Source organism: Homarus americanus, unplaced genomic scaffold (assembly GCF_018991925.1).
Source record: "Homarus americanus isolate GMGI-L3 unplaced genomic scaffold, GMGI_Hamer_2.0 scaffold41027, whole genome shotgun sequence".
Taxonomy (NCBI): domain Eukaryota; kingdom Metazoa; phylum Arthropoda; class Malacostraca; order Decapoda; family Nephropidae; genus Homarus; species Homarus americanus.
Window position 1 is genome coordinate 9,714,071 of NW_024745073.1, and position 22,413 is coordinate 9,736,483.

General features: G+C 36.1%; 1 protein-coding gene across 2 annotated transcripts; it reads left to right on the forward strand.

The window, feature by feature from the left end:
- Positions 1 to 1,726: 1,726 nt before the first annotated feature.
- On the forward strand, positions 1,727 to 21,561 carry LOC121878322 (zinc finger protein 768-like). Of its 2 annotated transcripts, XM_042384445.1 has the most exons (5): positions 1,727 to 2,175; positions 6,223 to 6,309; positions 12,980 to 13,309; positions 15,893 to 15,955; positions 16,968 to 21,561. In XM_042384445.1, exons 1-5 carry the CDS (start codon positions 1,783 to 1,785, stop codon positions 17,352 to 17,354), a joined length of 1,260 nt encoding a protein of 419 aa, XP_042240379.1. In that variant the 5' UTR covers positions 1,727 to 1,782; the 3' UTR covers positions 17,355 to 21,561. The 2 variants fall into 2 exon arrangements, with proteins under 2 accessions (XP_042240379.1, XP_042240380.1); XM_042384446.1 differs by lacking the exon at positions 6,223 to 6,309.
- The last annotated feature ends 852 nt before the right edge of the window (positions 21,562 to 22,413 follow it).

Genomic DNA, 22,413 nt, shown 5'->3' on the forward strand with positions numbered 1-22,413 from the left:
AATAAAGTATTTGAGCAACTATTTCCATCACTTGAAGATTAACCCCCAGCTTATTTCACTTGAAGATTAAACACCCTAATCCTACCTTGAGAAGGGGAGTTGGAGTTAGGGTTAGGTTATCATAGGTTAAACACAGAGCGGTCAACCTAAAGGTGAAGTAAGCTGGGAGTGCTCATATTCAAGTGATCCAACTATTTTTGTACTAACTTTATGTGGCCAACATTGCATTTCATATAAAGAGGCATTGATACAGAGCCTCAGATGTCATTTCTTCCATGTGATTTAGTGCAACAAGTTCCCAGAGACTTTATTTATAGTTTACGGGTCACCACTTTTAATCTTATTTGGCTAATGACAGACGACTTTATTCAGCACAGGAGACCCTGTACACAAGGAGTTAACTGGGAGTGTGTATCTAATTGGTCCATAAACTATGATATGAAGATAATGGTCAATATGAGGGTAAGACTGTACTGTACAGTATACCTAACTGTACTTATCCTAAAATTAATGGTGCTCATGATGGCACACATCTTCAAATTACTAATCCCCTATGGTTCATCCCTATTGTTTACTACATTTCACCTTCCTAATCCCAAAAACATTAATTGGCTAATCTCACAATTTACTTGTTAATTTCTTAAATTTCTCTTTTGCTAATCCTCAGCTGTTCACCATATTTATTATACAGACATTACATATTATCTTAATAATCTCTTACATTTCACCTCACTAATCCCTTAAATTTGAACCCACTTATCTCTTAAATTTTACTTTACTAATTTCTTGAATTCCAAATTGCAAATCCCTTACTGTTCTCCCCCTTTAGCAGGATTTATCTAGCTTATTTCCACCGATGATTTAACCAATATTGGAAATATAATTAAGAATGACATCGAATAGAATCAAACTAAAGACAACAAACTAAATTTTTATATGTAAATTGACATAATATTACACACAAGGGTACATATATTTTAATAAATGACGGTGGCTTTGGCACAGTAGCTACTATAACCTCTTCACAACGGGCCATCACATATAATATTTAATTTGGTTAACGGCAGATGATTTTATTGAGGACAGAGAGCCATTCATACTCTAAAGGTTAATAAACTATCTCAACTAATGTATTTTACCCTTAAGGCCGATAGAGTTCATACAAAGTGGATGATTTTGTTTGCCATATAGTATTACTGTATTAGTAGTAAGAGCGACTGCATATCATTTAACAACTTTTTTTTATAATATTTAATAATGATGGAGATCTTATTAAATTAATTTTGTGTACATAATTCCTAAGTGAGTCTATATTCCTTTTATGTCAGGATGCTTGGCGTTGACTTGTGCGTTAGCTTCCTTTGTCTTTTCCCCAAAATTAGTTTAACGATTACTAACGACTATATTTATGAATATTATTATTTTAGATGTATTTTATATAGCCAGGATATTAATATAAATATATATTAGGAAGACTAACACATTTAGAATCATCAATCGGACAAAGCTATTTGGCATTCTTCGTAAATAAAGCAAACTAAACTACACACTCTTAATAGTAATAGATTAGATTCATTAATAGGAATATTTTCACCATAAACTATAACAATATAGTAAGATAATTATTATTAAATATTTATTGATATATTTTTATTAACTATATTTGTTTTGTTTGAGTGTAATAGGAAGAATAATGTTAGTTGAAGGTGTGTTGCTGGGAGAACATGTCGTCACCGTCTGGTAGTGTAAGCGACGCAACAAACGCGTTAGTTAATCAATGCAATGATGGCGAATCCTTATGGTATTTTTCCCACTATGCCAACAAATAGTAGTGCCACGCTACTATGTGCACAATGCAAAAAGTTCTTCACATACATGGACAGTGTTGTAATGTGTGACGGCGCGTGTAAAAGATGGTATCACACTAAATGTGCCAAGATCCCAGAGACCAAGTACCGCGTCATCCAGGACAAGGACGACAACAGGACCCTGGGCCTTAAGTGTGTGTGGTCGTGTAAGGACTGTAGGGAACGACCTGAAGTAGGAAGAGACCCTGAGTTTGAGTCTTATGTCAGGGAGAAGCTCGGTAAACTAGGCCAAGTTCTTGAGTATCTAGTGACCAAAATCCAGGATATTGAGAACAGACAGAAGAGTCAAGAAGTGGAGTTTAATAAGGTATTATAGTGATTATTTTATTCGGTTGTGGCTTATAACACATGTTTTATGAATCAAGGCCAGAACAGCAAGGTGATTATAATAAATGAATTGAATCCAAGCTTACAAGGTGACCCATGTGTGGTACGCAAACTCCTCGTTAAGTCTTGACGTAATTATGTAGTTTGGTGCACATCATAACTAATAGTTTGAGGATTTTTATGATAGTGTAAGGAAACTTGTGGCATATAATTATGAATGTAATGAATTTTTCTATGGAAGAAAAGTGGTCATAATATATACTGTATTTTACCATTCTTGCATAATTAAATCTAGTAATTTAAAGACTTTTATTATGTAGGAGTAAGATGATTCTTATCTTGAGATTGGCTTGTACCAACATCAGGAATTGTAATTTACATATTTCTGTTTTTCATTGTTTTCTTGCAGAGAAATTTGTATTTAACATTTTATAACAGGTAAAGATGCCATTCAAAACCAGTATTACTTACTTAACCTAATTTAACTTAGCTAAAATGCAATCTAAAATTTGTTGGGTCAGGTTAGGTAACTTAAAGTTAGGTTAGGTTGGTTCAGATCTTAACACCACTGTCTGACCACCTAATTGAGTCTGTTTGAATAAAAGCAACTCATACTAATGAATTTAAGCAGATGACTGTTTATTTTATGATTGGATAACTACTGTTGTTACTATATAGCTATAGCGACCTGTGGTGTAATGGTCAGCATCCTCGCCTCCAAGCGAGTGGTCCCGGTTCAATCGGGCAGGGTTGAAACTATGGAGTTTCTTTCGCCATTTGCCTCTGTCTACCCAGCAGTAATTGGGAACCTGGATGTTAATCGATTTGCAGATCGTATTCGGGTAATGGTTAGCCAATGCAGTTGGCAAGCTGTCCAGTCTTCGGACTATTCCGTGACACTGTGTCATGCAGCTCGTTAACTTAGGGTGTGGTTGTTGTGTTGGCGACAGCTTCTACACCTTAACAAATTCACGCCTAGGAGGCCCTTGGGCCGGCCATCCTCAATTTCGAGGGGCTTCCATTATGTTGAAATATATATTTAGTGCAGAATATGGAAAATAAATTAACTGTCTATTCACTTAAATAATTATTTTGAAGATTAAGGTAGATGGTGATTATTGGCAACACTGCTTGAACAACAAGTTTAATGGTAGCGATGGATGGATTTATACAGGTACCGGTAATTGTCATTAACAAAAAAGAAAATGAAATACATTCCTGATATTTATACAGCATAGCCAATTCTTGAGGTTAGAAATAACTATTTGCTGCAAAGAAACCTCTTAAGTTAACTCATTTAGGTATACAAGAAAGATTAAATATTACCCAATTAAAATATAGCTTGATGCTCTATAATTTTTTTTTCATCTTATCATACTGGCTTATACCTCCTCCTGTGCAAATAAGGAGTGCTGGGACAACAGTTTACCTGAACCAGCCTAAGTGCCTAAGTTAATTTAGTTTGATTTAACTGAACTTTCATCAATGGTTTAAAACCGTAGTGATTGTAAGCATTGGTGATACTCATATTTGCATGTATGTTTAGCTTAAATCTAAACAACTTGTAAATTCCACTGTCATCTGTTTGCCACCGGATTTTGATTAAAAACACTAAAGTTTTCCTGGAATATTTCCTGTCAAAATTGAAATTAGCTATAAAGTGTTTGTCCTCCTTTCTGCAGTACGGTATTACATGTAATAAAATTTTCACGCTCAAATTTGACTCACTGATAGACTATAAATTTGTCTTAAGTCACGTATATGCCAGAGTAACCTTTTGTGTGGAGTGGCAATGATCCTTGACAAGCTCACTATCAAGTTGAACTCTGAGGCTTTTCCCTATGGTACAACTCCAGTAGGCTACACTTGTGTATGAAAAGGCCACTATAACCAGAACATAAGTGGTATGGTACTGGCAGATTGGTAATGAATAGGTTTAGCTGTACAGTATCTTGTCCAATGAGAGGGTGATGATGGTCATGGCAGCTGTGAAATTACAAGCCAAGAATAAGTCAGAACTGGTCAAGTCACACACAGTGCTGATGATAAGATTCATAAAACATGTGCAGTATGTATAACAATATATTTGTGAATTTTTATGCTCATGTTCATTTTCTGTCTTTGGAAAGAAGTACTTAGCTAGATGTTTTGCCATGAACCAGCTATCAACTGAAAGAGAATTTTGTAATAAGCACTCTTATTTATGTGTACTGCACTGTACAGTATTTTATTAAATTGGCCGAGCCAATAGGTTCAGTTTAGCTCCATGGTCTAACTTCCTTTTATTTTTCCATGGAATCTTTACCACTATCTTTGTTTTAATGCATGGAAAGCATATACTATATCAAGTAGGGAAGCAAGGTAATGATGAGTTTGAAAACCACTTTTAAAATATTCACAAGAACCAGCTGAACCTAAGCAACCTTACTCTTATGGGTTAAGTTTAGTTGGTGCTTGTGGTCGTCTTCATAAGTGTTTGTTGAATTACTGTATTATTTCTTTATCTCCAGCCAGAATTACTTTCTATCCATTAAAACAAACACGAGTGGTTACTGTGTCAAGAAGTAACAAGACAGGCTTATGGAGTTAAATTAAATCTTCAAGTGTTTGATACCATAACTGTCCATTAACTGGTCTGAGTAGTAACTGATGTAGAGTATAAGTATAATTGTTTAGAAGAAAATTATTGATACCGGTACTGCTTCATAAGAGAAACTGACTGATTGGTTGAGATGTAACTATCACTATGCAAAGTCATAGTTGAATGTAAGCTCCAGATTTTAAATTGCTGATTTGCTTGTGTAATGTAATTTGTTAAGATTAAATTTAGGGGTGCCAATTTATTTTTTGAATTTTGAGTTGAAGTTTTGAAAGTGAAACATGAGAACAAAGAGAAGTTGAGTTTTAGAATACTATACAGGTATATAAATATAGTGGTGGGACATCATTGGAATTACGGTACATGCCTGCCAATGAAACTGGCTTCAGTTTTTCAAGTGGAGTTTTTTATCAATATTTCTGACATTATAGACTACTGAGAGCCATCTTGACCACCTGGAAGCAGTTGCAGTCAATTTGATCACTGTAGTAACAAAGTCAATCATAACATCTTTGGAGATATTTCTGAAATTTTCCTTCACTCTACATAAATAGTGGTACGTATAACTTTGTAAAAGACGGGACCTTTTTATCTAAGTATGTACCTCTTTGCTAATGTTAATAGCTAATAATAATATAGCTATATATATTCTCATTTACCAATACACAGTAGGGAAAGAGTATGGTATAGCCAACTTTCTTATCTTCAGTGTCAAAGCTTCTACAGAGTGACCATCACACATGATATCATTCTTTTTTGCCCTTTAGTCTAAAACACGAACCACTCCTGGATACTATACTGTACTACAGTATATCAAGGCTCACATAAGTCTCAGGTCACCTTTACAAATGCCTGATCAATAGATTCTCATTTCTGTATTTCTATGAAAGCCAACTGCTGTACAGTACAGGTTGAACCTCCCTAATCCGGCACCCTTTGGACCTGACCGGTGCCGGACTATAGAATTTTCCGAACCACAGGTGGTCTTTGTAAAATACATAGTACTATTGTTGTCACACAGTTTTAATGTAAATGATATAAGTAAATATGCATGCAAAGGGATAAAGAAATATGAAAATGAAATACCGATACAGGTAATGTATTTCAACTAAATCACTGTTTTTCCCCTCCTTCAGTGTTTTACGCATATCCATATACTTCTTAGTGTCAGATTCACTGTAAAACTTAAGGATTTGAAGTTTTTGTTTCTTGACATCATACACTGTACTGTAGATGTTCCAACACTGTACATTTCACATAACTCACCGACCAATACGCCACTGTTCAGTTTCTTCAACAGTTCCATCTTCTGTTGTATTGATATAGATACTACGTGTTTGTGGCGTTTGGAAGCATTTCCTGCACCAGTATCACCTGCTGGTCGCTTAGGAGGCATATTAAGGTTAAATAACAAGTGAAATATTACAGAAACACTTGAAATACCGAGGAACGCACCAAACTCTACGAGGACCAGATGTAAACGAAGGCTATGCCGAACAACAGATGCTAGCTCCGGTGGGTACTAGCGGCTGTCCGGCAAACTAAAATTTTGCCGGACAATAGAGTACCGGATTGGGGTGGTTCAACCTGTATTATATTGTTGATTCTTTACATCAGTGGCTGAAACTAACATCATTGAATATTAATTGCATATGCAACATGGATGATACAGTACGTTAGTGTTGAATACTGTATCAACATTAATGAGAAAATTATACAAACTGTGTTAAGTCATACATAGGCTTCTAAAATGGCAAATACAGTAATGAGTTTTAAAGGTATTATGTCGCTGTAATATGCTCCACAAATACCTTCAAAATGTTTCACCAATGCTGTATGTATCATAATGCCATGCACATGATTATATACTCAGTGAAAATATCCAAACATTTGAAGATTGAATGTGGGGATGAAAGAGGGGCTGTGGTTACATGACAGTGTTTGCCTGTGTATTTTATGTTTCCTCACATTGATCGGTTGTGTCCTGTTAATTTAACCCCTGGTAGAGCACCAGCCTCTGGATTAGATCGAGGTTGAAGGATTGTGACAGATGGCATTCAGTTGAACCATAATAGGAGTGGAGAACAAAGAATTCCACTTAGAGAGTCACCGGATTGGGAAAAATAAGAGGTGTATTGTACTCGGAAAAATATTACAGTGCCACCCAAGTACAGTGTATAAAAGGTGTGTTTTGCTCTGGGTTAACCTTGACAGTTGAGCTTATTGACTGCTTGAAGAAACATAACATAAGGTGTGTGAAGATTCCTGTTGGGGGTTTGACAGAATATACCAGTAACTGCTGGGTGTTGGTTGTAGAAATATAGGATAGTCATTTTATGAGTCTTCATGTCTTCAAAGAACATTTGAGGGTCTAGGAGCATATGTACTTCTTGTTTTGAATTGTTTATCTGTTAGACTATAAACTTTTCTTGTAAACACAACTCTTCCCGTAGTGTTTGATTGGGTGATTTGAAACCTTGTAGACATAATCATTATCATCAGAACTTGCATGCAATTTTTTTTTTATTAAAATTTTAGATACTGTACTAGATATTTGGTCCTTACTATTATTAGAATAATATCTATTATATAAAATTAATTCAGGGATCTTCTTGTTGTGTTTGTAAGTTGTGCTTATCAGCCTCCTAAACACTGCTGTAACTTGTCCAGCTGCTTGATGCACCAGGACCTCCTTCAGCATCTCCTCTGCTTCCACAAATACTCATGGTATCGATGCAATTTGTATCAGCAGTGTTGTCAGTGGTGATGACTTGTCTGGCCACAGTTGATGGATATTGAGGCTGCTTGTTAACTTTCATCCTTCTATTAGCTGTGGGCCCAGATTCACTAACGGTTTACGAACATCGTAAGTGCTTTAAAAGTTCATAAATTCCTGTGGTGGTGATTCACCAAACACACACAGCTGCTAGACGTACTTCACACATCATTACAGATAGAATTTTGATTGAATTTGAGGACGGTGGTTAACCTGTGACCAAAACAATTACACACACACACACACACACACACACACACACACACACACAGAGAGAGACTTTTGTTTCAATAAGTAGGTACTATACAAGAAAATAATGTAATAATTTTTTTTTTTTTTCCTTCTTCCCCTCCTACTATACTTATGTTCATGTTAAGGAATTACAACATAAAAAAATATGCAGTTTACATTAGCAGATAATTGATAAAGGAAATACTGTAACTACCCTGAGATTCTCATTACTGTACTACATGACTAAAATAACAGTTGCAAGGTGTGCACAAGAAAATACAGTACGTATAAAAATCCTCAAAATACAGGTAGACAATAATTGCTACATATTTAAATTGTATGTAGTACAAGGAGATAAAACAAACCTATGCCGAGGGCATCTACTCAGCTCCCCATGCCCTACTGATGTATCAAGTTCTTGTAAGGCAGTTACTGCTACATCCTGCACAGAATCTACCCTAACCTAAATTAACATTGAATTTATATGGTAATTCTTCCCGGTGCAGTTGTACCAATGCGTCGATTTCTTCGCACTCAACTAGCTGACCTAACCTTCCATCTCCGAGGCTACAATTGGAAAATAAATTACGCTTCTAAAATAAACATCCCTGAATAGCAACATCACTAATTTAACCAGTCATTGCTTCTTCTGTTGCAGTCAGGGGTGGTACACAGCTTGGTCCTCCTAACAAGTAAAAACAGATTTTAATATATTATTTGGTAAAGTATACCAATAGTAAACAATTGTTAATCTGAGTATATGTGTTATCACAAAGCACTGTTACCTATATATACATGATTAAAGTTACAAAGTGTATCAAGACTGTCATGACAGCCTTGTAAACTAAGATGATTGAAAGCCAAGGTAAGGTTAGGAAAGGCTGCCAAGGTTTAAACCACAGATATGAGAGTAACCTTTATGTTATATCTAATCAGGAGTAGTTACCTTTATCTAACAACCTAAGTTCTTGCTCATCTAAGGCTTTTATGGTATAATACAGTAGGTTAGGTTTGGTAACCATGAGATTTCCTGATTTGCTTACAGTAATGACTTTAGAAAATGCTAAGAAACAAGTATTTATAACCCTAGCAGTGTAATGCGATACAACATAAGGGATATTTGATCAATGTTTTAGTAGAGTACAGCAGATAATGTTTTGTTACTTCCAATAACCAACAATATTGGTTGTTCTAAGTGGGCAGGGCTTGAAGAAGGGAAAATATGGGGTAAAATACTATAAAGAGCACAAGAAACCTTTAAAAACCTTACCTAACTTCTAAAAACCCTAAAACTGTGAATGACTTACCTTATTCTTCTTCTTGTTTTTGGCTTTTACTGTGTTGATGTAGTTTTCGTTGTTCAGATAAGGTTTGATGTCAAGATTATCACAAGTGCACCCTGCGGGGTCAAATTTTGTTATGACATGATTGGCTTACATCTCCTATTCACTTATGTATCAGTCCCAGTGATTGGCCAAGCGGAGACACACCACCACCACCTGTCGGCATCTTAAGAACTATTTATAGAGTTCGTACAACCTCCACAGCTCAGTTATGAACCTTTAGTGAATCGCATTTGCAGGAGTTTGTATGGATTTCAGACCTCCCGGAACTTACTAACTTCTTTTCTCAGCAGTGTTAGTGAATCTGGGCCATGGTCTTATGAATACAGTAATGCCATCTGTATCATTACTGTATGATCATGGCTCTTAGTGACCTAAGATGTCTCACAAATCCTCCTAATGACTCCAGGAAACCCACTGGACAACAGGTGCCTAGCTGATTTTATGAATACTACAGTTCTGTACAACCAAAGCCTTACAAGTACAGTACCTACCAACCCATATTGGTGTTATACCAGTATATGTCAAAGAGATACTCCCTATGACCCCAGGTGCTTGTTGTAACACTCGGTGACACACAGGTAACCTACTTCTAATGATCGCAAATGTCTCACAGCTGCTAATGGTGATGTCAGGTGTCTCACAAAATATTCACAGTGATCCTCAGTGTGTGACAGTAGTGTTTGTTAGCTATGCCATGTGCTTCTCAGGTGCTCTTTGATAATGCCATGTTTGTTGTTTGTGCTCAGAATGATGCCATGTTTGTTGTATACTGAATGCTCAAAATAATGCCAGGTTTGATGAATGGACTCAAAATGATGACAAGTTTGTTGTATGTGCTCAAAATTATATCAAGGGCCTTATGGGTGTTTAAATGACTTCAGGCATCACATAAGTATTCATAATGGTGCAAAACTTTCTGTAGGTACTCATAATGATCTCTGGGAACTTGAAGGAACTCATAAAGTTGTTAAGTGACTCAAAGGTGATCATAACCCCAGATGACTCACAGGTGCTCATATTGATGTTAAGTAACTAAAAAATGCTCACATGATGATGCCAAGTGAGTCAGAGTGATGACAGAAGGTTCACCTTATAGACTGGTGTACAGCATGTAAGGCGTTGCTCTTATTTCCATATGAAGAACACGACTACAAAAACTGCCTTCTCTTTTTTGTTTTGTTTTTTTGCTTGGAGATTAAGTGGTGGAAATGGGGGGGGGGGGTAAGGTGTTGTATAAAGTCCCATTGATTTTTCCTTTTCAATGGGTATTGCTATCTGAAGATCTGTGAAAAATTTTTTGAAATTAGTTAAATTTTCGTTGTAAAGAGATGATGAAGTGAGTATTCATTTAAATATATACTGTACTGTTGAAAATGGAGAAAAAGTTTTCTCAAGCTCAGAAAATCATGAACCCACCCACTAACCTGCATGGAAGGCCTCTGTCTGGAGAGGGACATCTACTGCACCACCCATGGCACACATTTTGCATAGTCAAGTAGCCTTTAGCAGTAGTTTACTTTCCAGTCCTACTAGTAGTGCACACCTTGGGGAGGAGGCTACTACATGAAGGGATTTGGCATGTGGGTATTTACCATCACAAGAACAATTTCTTTTTATTAAAGGTTGTTGAAATGTTTTTCCTGTCATGTATGTAACAACATAGAGTAACAATGTATTACCTTGTGCTCAGTCTACACAAACCCACAGTTGTTGATGCTTCTCAAAAAAAAAATTATTTTACAATTTTCATTTCGAAAAGAAAATTTTTCATATGTATTAAGGAATTTGATAGTTTTCAAGGACTCATGGGTTCCCTACTGTGGAAAGTAAACAGGGAAGAAACAGATGTTACATAAGGTGATATTTGGCCATTTCATGGTGTCTGTTAACAACTCTGTGTAACTACAGAATGTTTGCAGCCCCCATGTCGCCTACTGCAACTTTTCCTCATTCTGCTCCCCTTGACATGTTTTACTCCTATGCCTCATTCTGCTCCATGGTCTCATCTTCCTTCCCTTCCCTTTGCTTCATTTTGTCCCTTTTATTTTTTTGGCACTGCCTGTTCATTTTACACTGGCCATTATGTTTGTTTTGTCTCCCATTGTGTATTAAAGCACATGATGTGTTTACTGACAGTGCTGTCTCCCATGTGAAATTTTGGCTCAAAAACTACAGCAATAAAGTCGCACCCCTAACCTGAACCTTTGCTGTAGTGGCACCCCTAAGCTGAACCTCTGCTGTACAATCCATCAGGAGAAACTTGACCTATTTTACACTTGATGAATTCTTGCTGCAGTTTGAAGTAGAAATGTTGACAGTGAAAATAAAACAAGATGTATACAGCCACCACAACATTTATATAGTACACAGCTACTCCTCGACTTACGACCGACTCGACTTACGACCGCCCTGACGTACGACCGCCCCAGTCGTACCAAAAAAAATTTCAAATTACGTATTTTTGAGTCCCGACGTTAGTGATTGCGCTGTGTAATGACGATATTTTCGTTTGTAATTCCCTTTAATATGGCTGGCATGCTTAAAAGTGAGAGTTTTGTGATGCTGAAAAGAAAAAGAGACACCCATTTTAGATTTTCTATGTATTATCTTCGCATTTTCGACTTTTTTGGTTGCTCATTCAAAACAAAGTGGCCACTTCTCTGGTAGAAGTCCCACAGGACAACATTTGTCTGTTGGAGGTTGAGAAAAAAGGCATAGTCTTTAATTTCCTTAGTTAAACAAAGTTTGCAGATTTCCACTTTCAGTTATCTGTATACATTACTATACTGTACTGTACCTTTACCCCAAGTCCTTAACATTTGTCACAAAGCTACTACAGTGTATACTTGCCTGTGGCTTCATTATTCTTAGAGTTATTAAATATTGGAAACTGTTTAATCGCTGTGGATTAAAGTGAAGACCAAGCAATTGGCACCCTTAGTGAAGACATGAATCACCAGTACAAAACAAATAATACTCAAAACTATATTCCAGTGGGGAGAAGATACTTGTATTTAGTAGTTCATTAGTTCCATTACTCTTAAGTCATATAAAGGTGTTGACAGTTTTAACAACAATAGGCAGTAGGGGACAACATGATACAAGAGTGAATTTGGATAAATTTACCATAACTTCAAAATTGGTGCAAGAGCTATGAAAATTTGCAGATGGGATGCCAGAAAAAATAAGATCATGTGTGTGTGTGTGTTTGTGTGCATGCATGCTTGCGTGTATGCTGCACATACTGTATAGTGAAAGCATCCATCACCATCAGTACAGTACAGTCTGAAAACAAGTACGGTATATACTATACTATATATAAAACAATGTAAAAAGACTTCATAAATAGGTCCAAAGAAACTATGATCAGTTCACCAGATGTTGATGAAATACTGAAATATGTTATGTTACTTTTGAAAAAAAAAATGTTAATGGAATGAAATAGAAAAGAGAATAAACATGGAAGCTATACCTATTATAGCTACAATACATATGTGCGATTGTATTGGGGATAGTATAGTAATTATTCCCAGTTGCATTTACTGTAGCTACACTGTATTTGTGTCAGATATTGAAATATTTTTTTCTCAGATATATGTATACTGTATATAAAGTATTCATTTTAAGACGTGTTTGTTGCAAAACTCAAGTTATAGCTGTTGAAATTCCTTTTGCAAACATATGTACTCTTTCTAAGAAATGTCTATTGTGCAGCTCAAGTTAAATTGAAATATTTTTTTCACAAACATTAGATGTACTCTTAGTAGATGTACTCTTAGAAATATTTATTGCAAAGCCCAAGTTATATTTGATCCCTCCCCTCTACATGCAGCACTGGCAGCAACAACAGCAGACTGCAGTTACCCTCCAGGGCGCTACACTGCCCAGCCCAAGAACGACTCACATCTTTCAAGACTATGGAAACCAAGGCCATCACTCAGGACAACAACTCACAGCCAACGCACAGCAACAGACCAGCAAGGAACACATCCCGGGATTCACTCCAATGGAACACAAAATTATTCATGAAGTTAAGTTGAAAATGGACTCTGCAGCTCCCAAGCAGCAAGAGATTGAGGCACATGCAGGCGATGCCCTACACCTAATGAGGCCACTAATTGATCCAATCACAGGCCAGGAGATGGAGGCAACTCAAACACAGGCTAGTGTATAATTATGTTTGCCTCTTGTTCTAAAACTTAATTGTGGCAAAACCCTGAAGGTGAAAACTAGCTAGAGCTACTGGTGGTTTATGTCTGAGTGAAATTGTTGTTTTTCACTGTCTGAGCCTGTTGTATACTGAGACATTGTCATTATATTAAGTGCTAAATGTCAGATGATACATTTATAATAAGCACAGTATTCTGTAATACAAGTAATAAATCCAGGACAATGTACTATTGAAAAAATCTGAATGCATTTTATATTCCTAAATTAATTAGTTATTGTATATCTGGGATGGAGTTCTCAACACAGTAGTAGAGGTACTCAGATGTGCAGCTGAGTGGAGCAATTTTGTAGTTCAATTGTTCTTCTTTTTTTTTATTATTTCTTTTTTAAATATAACCAAAAATAAAGAGATGAGGTGACAGTTTCATTACCAATAATTAACATTTCCAAAAGTATAGGCTAGGTATCCTTACAACGTTTAGTAATAAAAGAAAATTAAAGTTGATTCTCATCACATCGACCAAGATTTTCTTTGGTAAATGGTTTCTTAAATATCCACATTTGCTCTTCATAATAACGTGATGTAAAGCTCTATTACTGAATTCTCTTCTGGAGCCGTTGAACTGATTGACGGGAAAGTTGGCATATGTGATCGATGGGGAGGGGGGTGACTCAGGTTTGTGTAACGAAGATTGTTCTTTAAAAATATGGCAGCCAGGGCCTGGATTATCAAAGGTTTGTACTTAAGTTTTTCCAGATAGTTGGAAATATATCCCCAGAATGTATCTAATCTGTTCACTTATGATACAACACAAAAATTACCTCCAAATGAGTATATATATATATACGTATATATATTATTAGAGAGAGAGAGTTGGCACTGAGACTCTACTGTAACTAGATGCATTCTCTTATTCCCAGCTAGAGGAAAGAAATTTAGCTGACAAATCTTTGAAAATGTGGACCCATGGATCCATTGAAATTGAGCATTTTTTGTACCTCAATTAATTGATGAATTTTAGAGGCAAAATGTAACATACACAAGTTTTCTGGCATGGCGGCCTTAATTATTATATTCATGAATGTATCCCGAGTTTCCCTCACATGAGAAAACAGATTCCTCTATATGAGCAATCTGATTCCTCCAGAGGGACCATGTGTTCTCTTATTTTGCTTGTTTACATTTATTACAATTTGCTTCTTTTTTTACCTCTGACACCACAGCTTTGCTCTCACCATCCTTTTCATATTACTGTACCGTCTCTTTCTTTTTTACCATCCCTCTCTCTATTGTTTTCTGTTTTATTATTATCTTTTTTCATTTTGTAATGCCCTCGATCTCTTCCATATTGTCTTACCTTGGTATTTTATTTTACCTTCACTTATATTAACCACCTAATTTATATCTGCATACAGTATTTTATATACTGTATGTATATTTTGTATCACCTTTTTCTATCTGGTCACATATCTAAGGCAAACTAACTTACACTAACATAACAATTTTGCTTATGTTAATTTTGCATGTTCATCTTTCCAGGCCCAGAAATTCATTTACAATATTGTCCCACAACCACTTTGACCTAAACACCAAAAGTTTTGTAGAGCAACAAGGCCAATATGAGCACAACATCATGGCCACAGAGACCATATCCAAGAAGAAAAACAACTAAGTGCATTGCTAACGCATTTGATCCAAATTAAAAGCCTTAATTATACACTTTTCTTGGCACACCATTGTACTATACTGGACCTGATGATATTATTATATGGTAGCTAATTGAATATGTACACTTGGGTGTTTTGTTTAAGATGAACACTCTTTTTATAAAATATTGGATGATAAAAACTTGCATTACAGTAGCCAAGGTGAAGGCCACTATGGCTGCTGGTGGCCAGGAACACCAGTACTGTACTGTACTGTACTGCATTGGCTGCTGTGAATAATACTCAGATGTATTGTTCTTCACATGACAAATTAGCTCACCACTACAGTACTTATAATGCAGTGATCATTTTGATGTTATTTAGTGTCATCCACACTTGAATATTCCTCACTCTCGATCCTGTACTACACTCTTTATTTATTGATTTTTTTTTATTCATATAAGCCTCATCCTGCTATGATGTTGGGTGGCTGGACAGATGCTGATCTCCTGATGCTTAGCATTCAGCAGCTAGTGGGTTAACTCAGCCCCTAAAAGCAAGATGACAGTCCACCAAAGGGTTGTCCCACCATCGGCAAGCGCACCCAATACTGTACTCATTTATTGCTGTGCACGAGGGCTAGTGTACTATACAAGGAGGGAACCCAATCTTTCACTCTGATTGGGAGTCGAGCCTGTGACTGTGTCTAGTGATAATTTCTCGGTCTTTCATAACTTTTTGTGTTAAACAACCAAACTGTGTTTTCAGTACTGGAAGTTTATGCTTAAAGGAAGTCTATACATGACCTCTCATAATTTATTATTAGGTAAATAAGCAGTTGGTATTAAAACATTGAATTATAATTGATATATGCTATTGCATGCTTAGTTAAATTTTTAGTATTAACTTGTTTAAATTATCTTTGTAGGAAGCTGGTGATGCCCTGTATAACTTCACAGGAAACTTCTCTGGGGCTTCAGCATCAGCACAGGTAACTTAGTACTGTACAGTAGCTGGTGGCACAGCCCATGACTTGTGTACTTTCTACAGAAACAAGTGGTCAGCACAACATGATAGTGTTTATAACTTTTAATAGTGTTCAACATTACAAAATACTGTAGTATTTAACTCTAAAATAGGTTTTAACACTTAGATAGTATTAAACATACTTTAATAGTTTTAGCTTACCAGAATAGTGTTTACCAAACTCTGTAGAACAAATATGCTGCCAAACTGAGCCCTCAAGACCTGAGATTTACTGTACTGTATCTGTATAAAAGAAGAAAACATTACAAACTTCAGGATTTACCACATACTGTATCAGTAAGTTCCAGTTGTCAGAGTGTGTTGTGAAGCAGTTTTGTTACAGTACTGCAAAACTGTATCATCATCATACAGTATTTGTCAGTGGTAATAGCGAACCACTTCTCTTTTAACGCCACTTGTTTAAATGCTTCTTCTCCAAAATTTCCACCTAAAATTTCATCAGTTCTTCATATTTTATCACAGAATCTGGTTCCTTGTGACTTAAAAGACTACTTTTAGCACTCCCGTGAACTCATTGTTTCTTCATTAGGAAAACTACAGTTATATTTTATATATACAGTACTGTACTGTATACTGTGCTGTATAAAAAAAAATTGCTGGAAAAAATCTGACACAAGTCATCGTAAGATCAGCTCAGAACAACATCCCCTTCCCGCAGACTAAAGAAATTGAAAGCCAGATGATTTGCATTGATTGAGGTTATGACAGGAAAAACATTTTGTGGTAGGGAGTTACACACGGTGCTGACCTAGGGTTTAAATGAATTTTGGTAAATAGAGATTCTTCAGAATGGAATTTTAACAGTTTTATTATAATATGCTTTGATATTCAAATATTGCGTTGTAATCATACGGGAGATATATATGAAACACTGTACAGTACAAAGATATATTGGACCTGTGTCTACTTCCAGGGTTACTTAGATCAACTATGCACTTCAAATTCATTCTTTGCAGGGTCAAGCCACGCCAACACCTGCTCTGAAGGAAGCAATGGAATGTCATTACGGTGACTGCAAGTGTATCAAACAAGAAGGCCAGAACGATGAGTCAAATAACCCCCCTAAACCCTGCTCTGGGAAACATTGTAACTGTACCTGTAAAACCCATAAGATTGTCATTGCCCACAAAAAAGACAATGTTGGCAAGATCCATAAATGTCCACATTGTGATTTCACCAGCAAGCGTTCGGACAATGTTCGGCGGCACATGTTGCGGCACACGGGCGAGCGACCCCATAAGTGTCCGCACTGCGATTTTAGTGCAAAGCGACCTCATTCACTGAAAAAACACATCGAAAATGTTCATAACAAAGATCTCAGAACAGATGGAATTGTCAGATAAAAGGTACAACTTTTTAAAGTAAAAAATCACAAAGAATATCTGTATGATGTAGACTGTGAATAATGGAGATTTTTGGGGATGGTGAAGGAAGGATTATTGGATTTTGTACAGAATGAGGACAGATCATTAAATCACACAAGTAATAATAATGACAAGGATAAAGTTTTCACCTTATAAAACAAATAGAGAATCTTCGAGTCACACATCGTGTGGTACTGTACAGGCACTTCCTTGTAAACGAAAGATTAGATTTATTTGTATGATACTAAAGGAGGTACCTGATGATTTACCATGGTTTAAATTAGAATGTTTTGCTTTTAAAATACCAGAAAAAAGTCTATTTTATCCCCCCCAAAAATAAAAAGATCTTAAAATCTCCCCAGGATGACAGGAGTGCTGGGGGAGGAAACTCTTTAGCTAAATGAGGAAAATCTTCAAACATAATCTGAATACAGTACTGTAGTACAGGTAGAAGATTATGATCAAATTGCACATTGGTAGCATCAACTTGTCTGAAGAATTTGAAGACAAATACTGTATAGGGTTAATAATACCACTGGGAAAAGGTTATAGAAAGATATGGTTAAAAAAGTGTGATTGGTCTGATTTCTTTAGCTCTTATGTTGCTCCAGATTATGTTTTTATTTAGATATATTTTTTTTTAAACGAAGTAGGTTAAAAAAATACGTCTTCTCCTCATTCAACATAGTGTATAGGTTTTGAAAATTTATATAATTGCTTTTTTTTAATTCTATTTATTTGTATTAGTTTAGTAAAGAAATGTAGACGGTTGAAAGTTATTCTTCACTATATTTTTGTTCTAAATTTCTCCAAGTGATTGCAAAAAATGTTCAGCACTGCCTGGCTAAATCAGTAGCCTCAACCCTCACACTGAAGGAGGCCATCAGTTAGCTGCTGACATTTTGAACCGGAAAATGTGGGTGCAGGAGGCAGCCATCTGCACACTTTGGCTTGGGTTTAGTGAATGTGTGCAGACCTGGATGCTAAATAAGTCCCTTCATATTAGAAGGGGCCTATTAAAGTACAAAAGGGTGATCCCTGTGCACCAATGAGAACCAGTGACTGGGGTTTATGTTGAGTTTATTTGTTTAGGTTTTTAGGAACAAACAGGAGAAAAGCTGTGGGGGACAACTTATGTGTAAATTTTAATAGAATCTCCAAATTACAATGTAAGTGAAATCCAAGCTGACCAGAATTTAGGTTTATTCAGAATCCTGTTTTTTATTTATTTATTTATTTTTTTTCTTAAGGGATGTAATAATTTATTCAGATGTTACTGTGTGTCTTTATCTTAGTGTAAGCTAGAGGCTGTCTATTGTCTGCCACAAATAACTGATTATCTAAGAAAGGGAAGGAAAGCTAGAAGGAGGGAAGCTATTACAGTTGTAAGTTAACAAGTGATCCCAGGTCTACATCTCTCCAGGTACTGTATTATTATTATTATGCAATAATGCATATGTTACTGACAAACTGAGGAGCAGCGTATCCAGCAGGACTTGACAGTCTTCCATTATGTCACCATTGTTGGACATTATGTCTCTCTGTGGTAATGAGAACTTTATAAACCTAGCAGCCAAGAATTATTCGTAATAATTTGTCTTTTATGTGTACAGAAACTCCAATATATATCACTGAGGTTGAACATGAGAATGTTGTTTCCACTGACATCATTACTAAGGCCATCATCAGGACCCAGCATCCAAGATGTGGGAACCCTACAATAATCACCCTGTCTGTGTATCAACAATTTCATGTTTGCTCTATAACTTTGAATCCAATAAAGATATTGCATTGGAAATTGGTATGCTTTATACAATCACCTAAAGATGATGCATACAAAATTTATGAGAGTTTGATCACTGCCAAATTTCAGCAGTTGGTGGGCCTTTGTTATGATGTCACTTTTATAACCTTATTAGTTGCTTGGGCAACTTATTGTCACCGAGTCAATGGATTGATACCTCTCACAACCGAGACACATGACTAGAACTCATCTGAATATCGATTTACTCTCTCCTGTCATATCTACAGTATTGCCTTTGCACCAGTATACTGTATTGTATTTTCTTGATGGTGAACTACCATTTCAGAGTCCACTGCTTTTTTTCCAGTCATTGAAGTGAGCTGTATAGACATCACCAGACTAGTACTCTGTTGGAAGTCAGGTGCCTTCCCACAGAATTTTAGGGTATTTGACTTGCAATTTGATTTGACTGTTGCCATACAATCCTCAGTATTAGAATAATGATAGGTGCATTTTTAATGTGTTGCAGAAGTGTTTACTTTTGCATTAAAACAAGTTCATTGCTTGAGTTTTCTTGCAGTTTAACTTATATTTAGAGATTTGCATATCTCTTCTTTTTCCTGAGCTCATGATTTAGGATTTTCTGTGAAGAATATGACTACAGTATTTATTTCAGATGAATTAAGCTAAGTAAGACTGGGTGGCCCCAGGTTGTGAGTAGGTGGTCCACACTCTTGGTATCCCATTTGGTTGATAATTATTTGCTTCATTGCACACATTGTGTGCTAAAAGATCAGTCTTTCAGAGAAATTTTTTATTGTTATAGTACACAATAAAGACATCTTAGAGGTAACAAAAATGTTATTTTGAAAATTCTTTAATAGTTTCAGGAAAGTCATAGCAATTTTTGAAAGTGTGACCCATTCATTTGTAGGCAAATTTGGTTGTGTCTGCACAACTTTTGAAATACCTGCAGCAACTCTTCAGCCTGGATGTCATGGGTAGCCTCAGAAATGTTAGCCTTCAGTTCTATTGTTTGGGAATTGTTTACATTGACAATGTTTTTGAGCTGTCCCCCACAGATAAAAGTCTGAAGAGGCTGAGTTGGGAGAATGAGGTAGTTATGAACCACAAGTAATGATGTGGTCTTCAAACATTGTATTGGCGGCTCGTATGTGTTGTGTACAGGCACACTCGTTGAACCCTCCATCATGGTTCGCTTCAGTAAGTTTATTGAAAAATTACTGGAGAATCTCATTAATGTACTGTTTGAAGTTCACAGGATTGTCAAAAAATATTATCAGACAACATGTCTTGTGGAAAGGGCATACATACATCAATTTTCTGATCATGCAATAGTCCATCTAAGATTACAGTATGTACTTGGAAATTCTCCATAACCTGTATCCTCATGTTCTGTCAGTGCATGTAGTCAGACATGTTGAACTGTACATTTATCTTGATAAAGAAGGTTCAGTATAAAACTTGATCCCTTTTTATACTGTGAAATTTTGGAACAAGGAGTTCACCGGCTGATCTTTGTCTCGGAGAATAAGTTCATGAACAACATGCACACTGTGGGGAACAAACTTCATTTACTTCTGTACAGCTCTGCATGAAGGGGTTAGCGAGACAACTACTTTTTGCAACAAGCATCTGAGCAGTTATCTTGGGCACTTTGCGAGGAAATGTTAATATCCTGCAGTACCACATGTCACAGCGTTTGGCCGACGACTTTGAGACTTGTCAGCATCGCTACATATTTCTCAAAACTTTTCAATTACAGTAATGTTTTTACAGTTTTGATGAGGTCTCAGTTAGAAACTCAAATATGACTGAAAAATATAAACTGATCTTTGGATTAGTTCCAGTCATGTGTTGCTTCTGGGAACCCTGGAGCTTCAACATCTAATACAGATAAGGTTATAAAAGGGAATTTCAGTATCAATTGCTCATTTAGTTTATCAAGAGTATAGTAGCTCATGAAAATTTTATTTGAACACAACAGTGTCATGGATAGACTTTTAAACTAATATATTTACACGAAAGTTCTTATGGATACCTGCAAATCCTCATATAATGTTATAAAGTCTTAATCATGTTTTTATATAGAATGATCAGTTTCATGAGGTAGAAAGTGAAAGGGGGAACAAAGATTACTGTATTCATTACATTTTGTATATTTGATAGAAACTTTTGTTGAATTTCTAGAGTACATTTACGTTAAATTAAGAAGACCTGCACAAGTGTGAAGGGGTCACCAAGTTTAAAATGAATGTCTGTGTTTTATATTGTTTTTAGACTATTGTTAGAACTTATTGTACATTTCTTTTGTTATGCAAATCAAATGTGACTACTCATAAAACATTGTGTATACGTCCTCATTCTATCTTCGTCATTCTCTCCAGATGTCAAATTATAGTTTAACTCCTGAACTCAAAATTTATGACTCCTTCAGTAACCTACATAAAACTTGCCATATGTTTCTTTACTGTATATAACAGTGACAAACAAATTTCATGGATATAGCTTTTATATATCAATTCAAGTTTCATGTGGTCCCAAAGTAATTGAAACAAGTCTGACCAACAAATTGGTCATGGACTGCATGGTGTTAGTTGCATGGGCCAGAAGAAAACCATAAGAGCATAGGAGGTCGGGAGCTCTGTGCATGTGAGTGCCCAGTTTTACCCAACAGTACTGCATGAACCAGGATCTACTGTACTAGGCAGAAAGAAGCAGGGAAAAACCTCATTCAGAGAAATCTCAGGGGCAGATCCAGGGGGAAGCGGGGGGTGTCTGGACTCCCCTTTTCACCAGAAAATTCCAGTACTTTTTCTTAAATGCAGTATTGTACTCGGGCATTTTTGTATAGTAAAATGTAATTACTATTGACTTCAGAATATCTCTATTATCCAGTGCACATGGCTTCAAAATGGCCTCAAAATGACCATGATAATGGTCAGATTAAAATAAATAAAAAATCTGGGGCTTACAGCCTCCCCCCCCCAAAAAAAAAGCCCCCCAACCCCCAAAAATGCCGTGGGCTTGCTGTGCTTTATCTGTAAGTCACTCAGGACAGGTGATCAGGGGGCTGAATGTTCAACCAAAAATCTACCACAGTTTGTTATTGGAAACAAATACTGTACAACCTTTCACTGAATTTGCTTATTTTTAGAACTACAGTGTATAAAATACTAGTAAGTAGGGATATTTTGGGGACTCCTTTCAGAAAACTTGGTCTCCAAATTAGTCTATGTATTTTTTGCTGAAAAACAGTACAGTATGGTTATA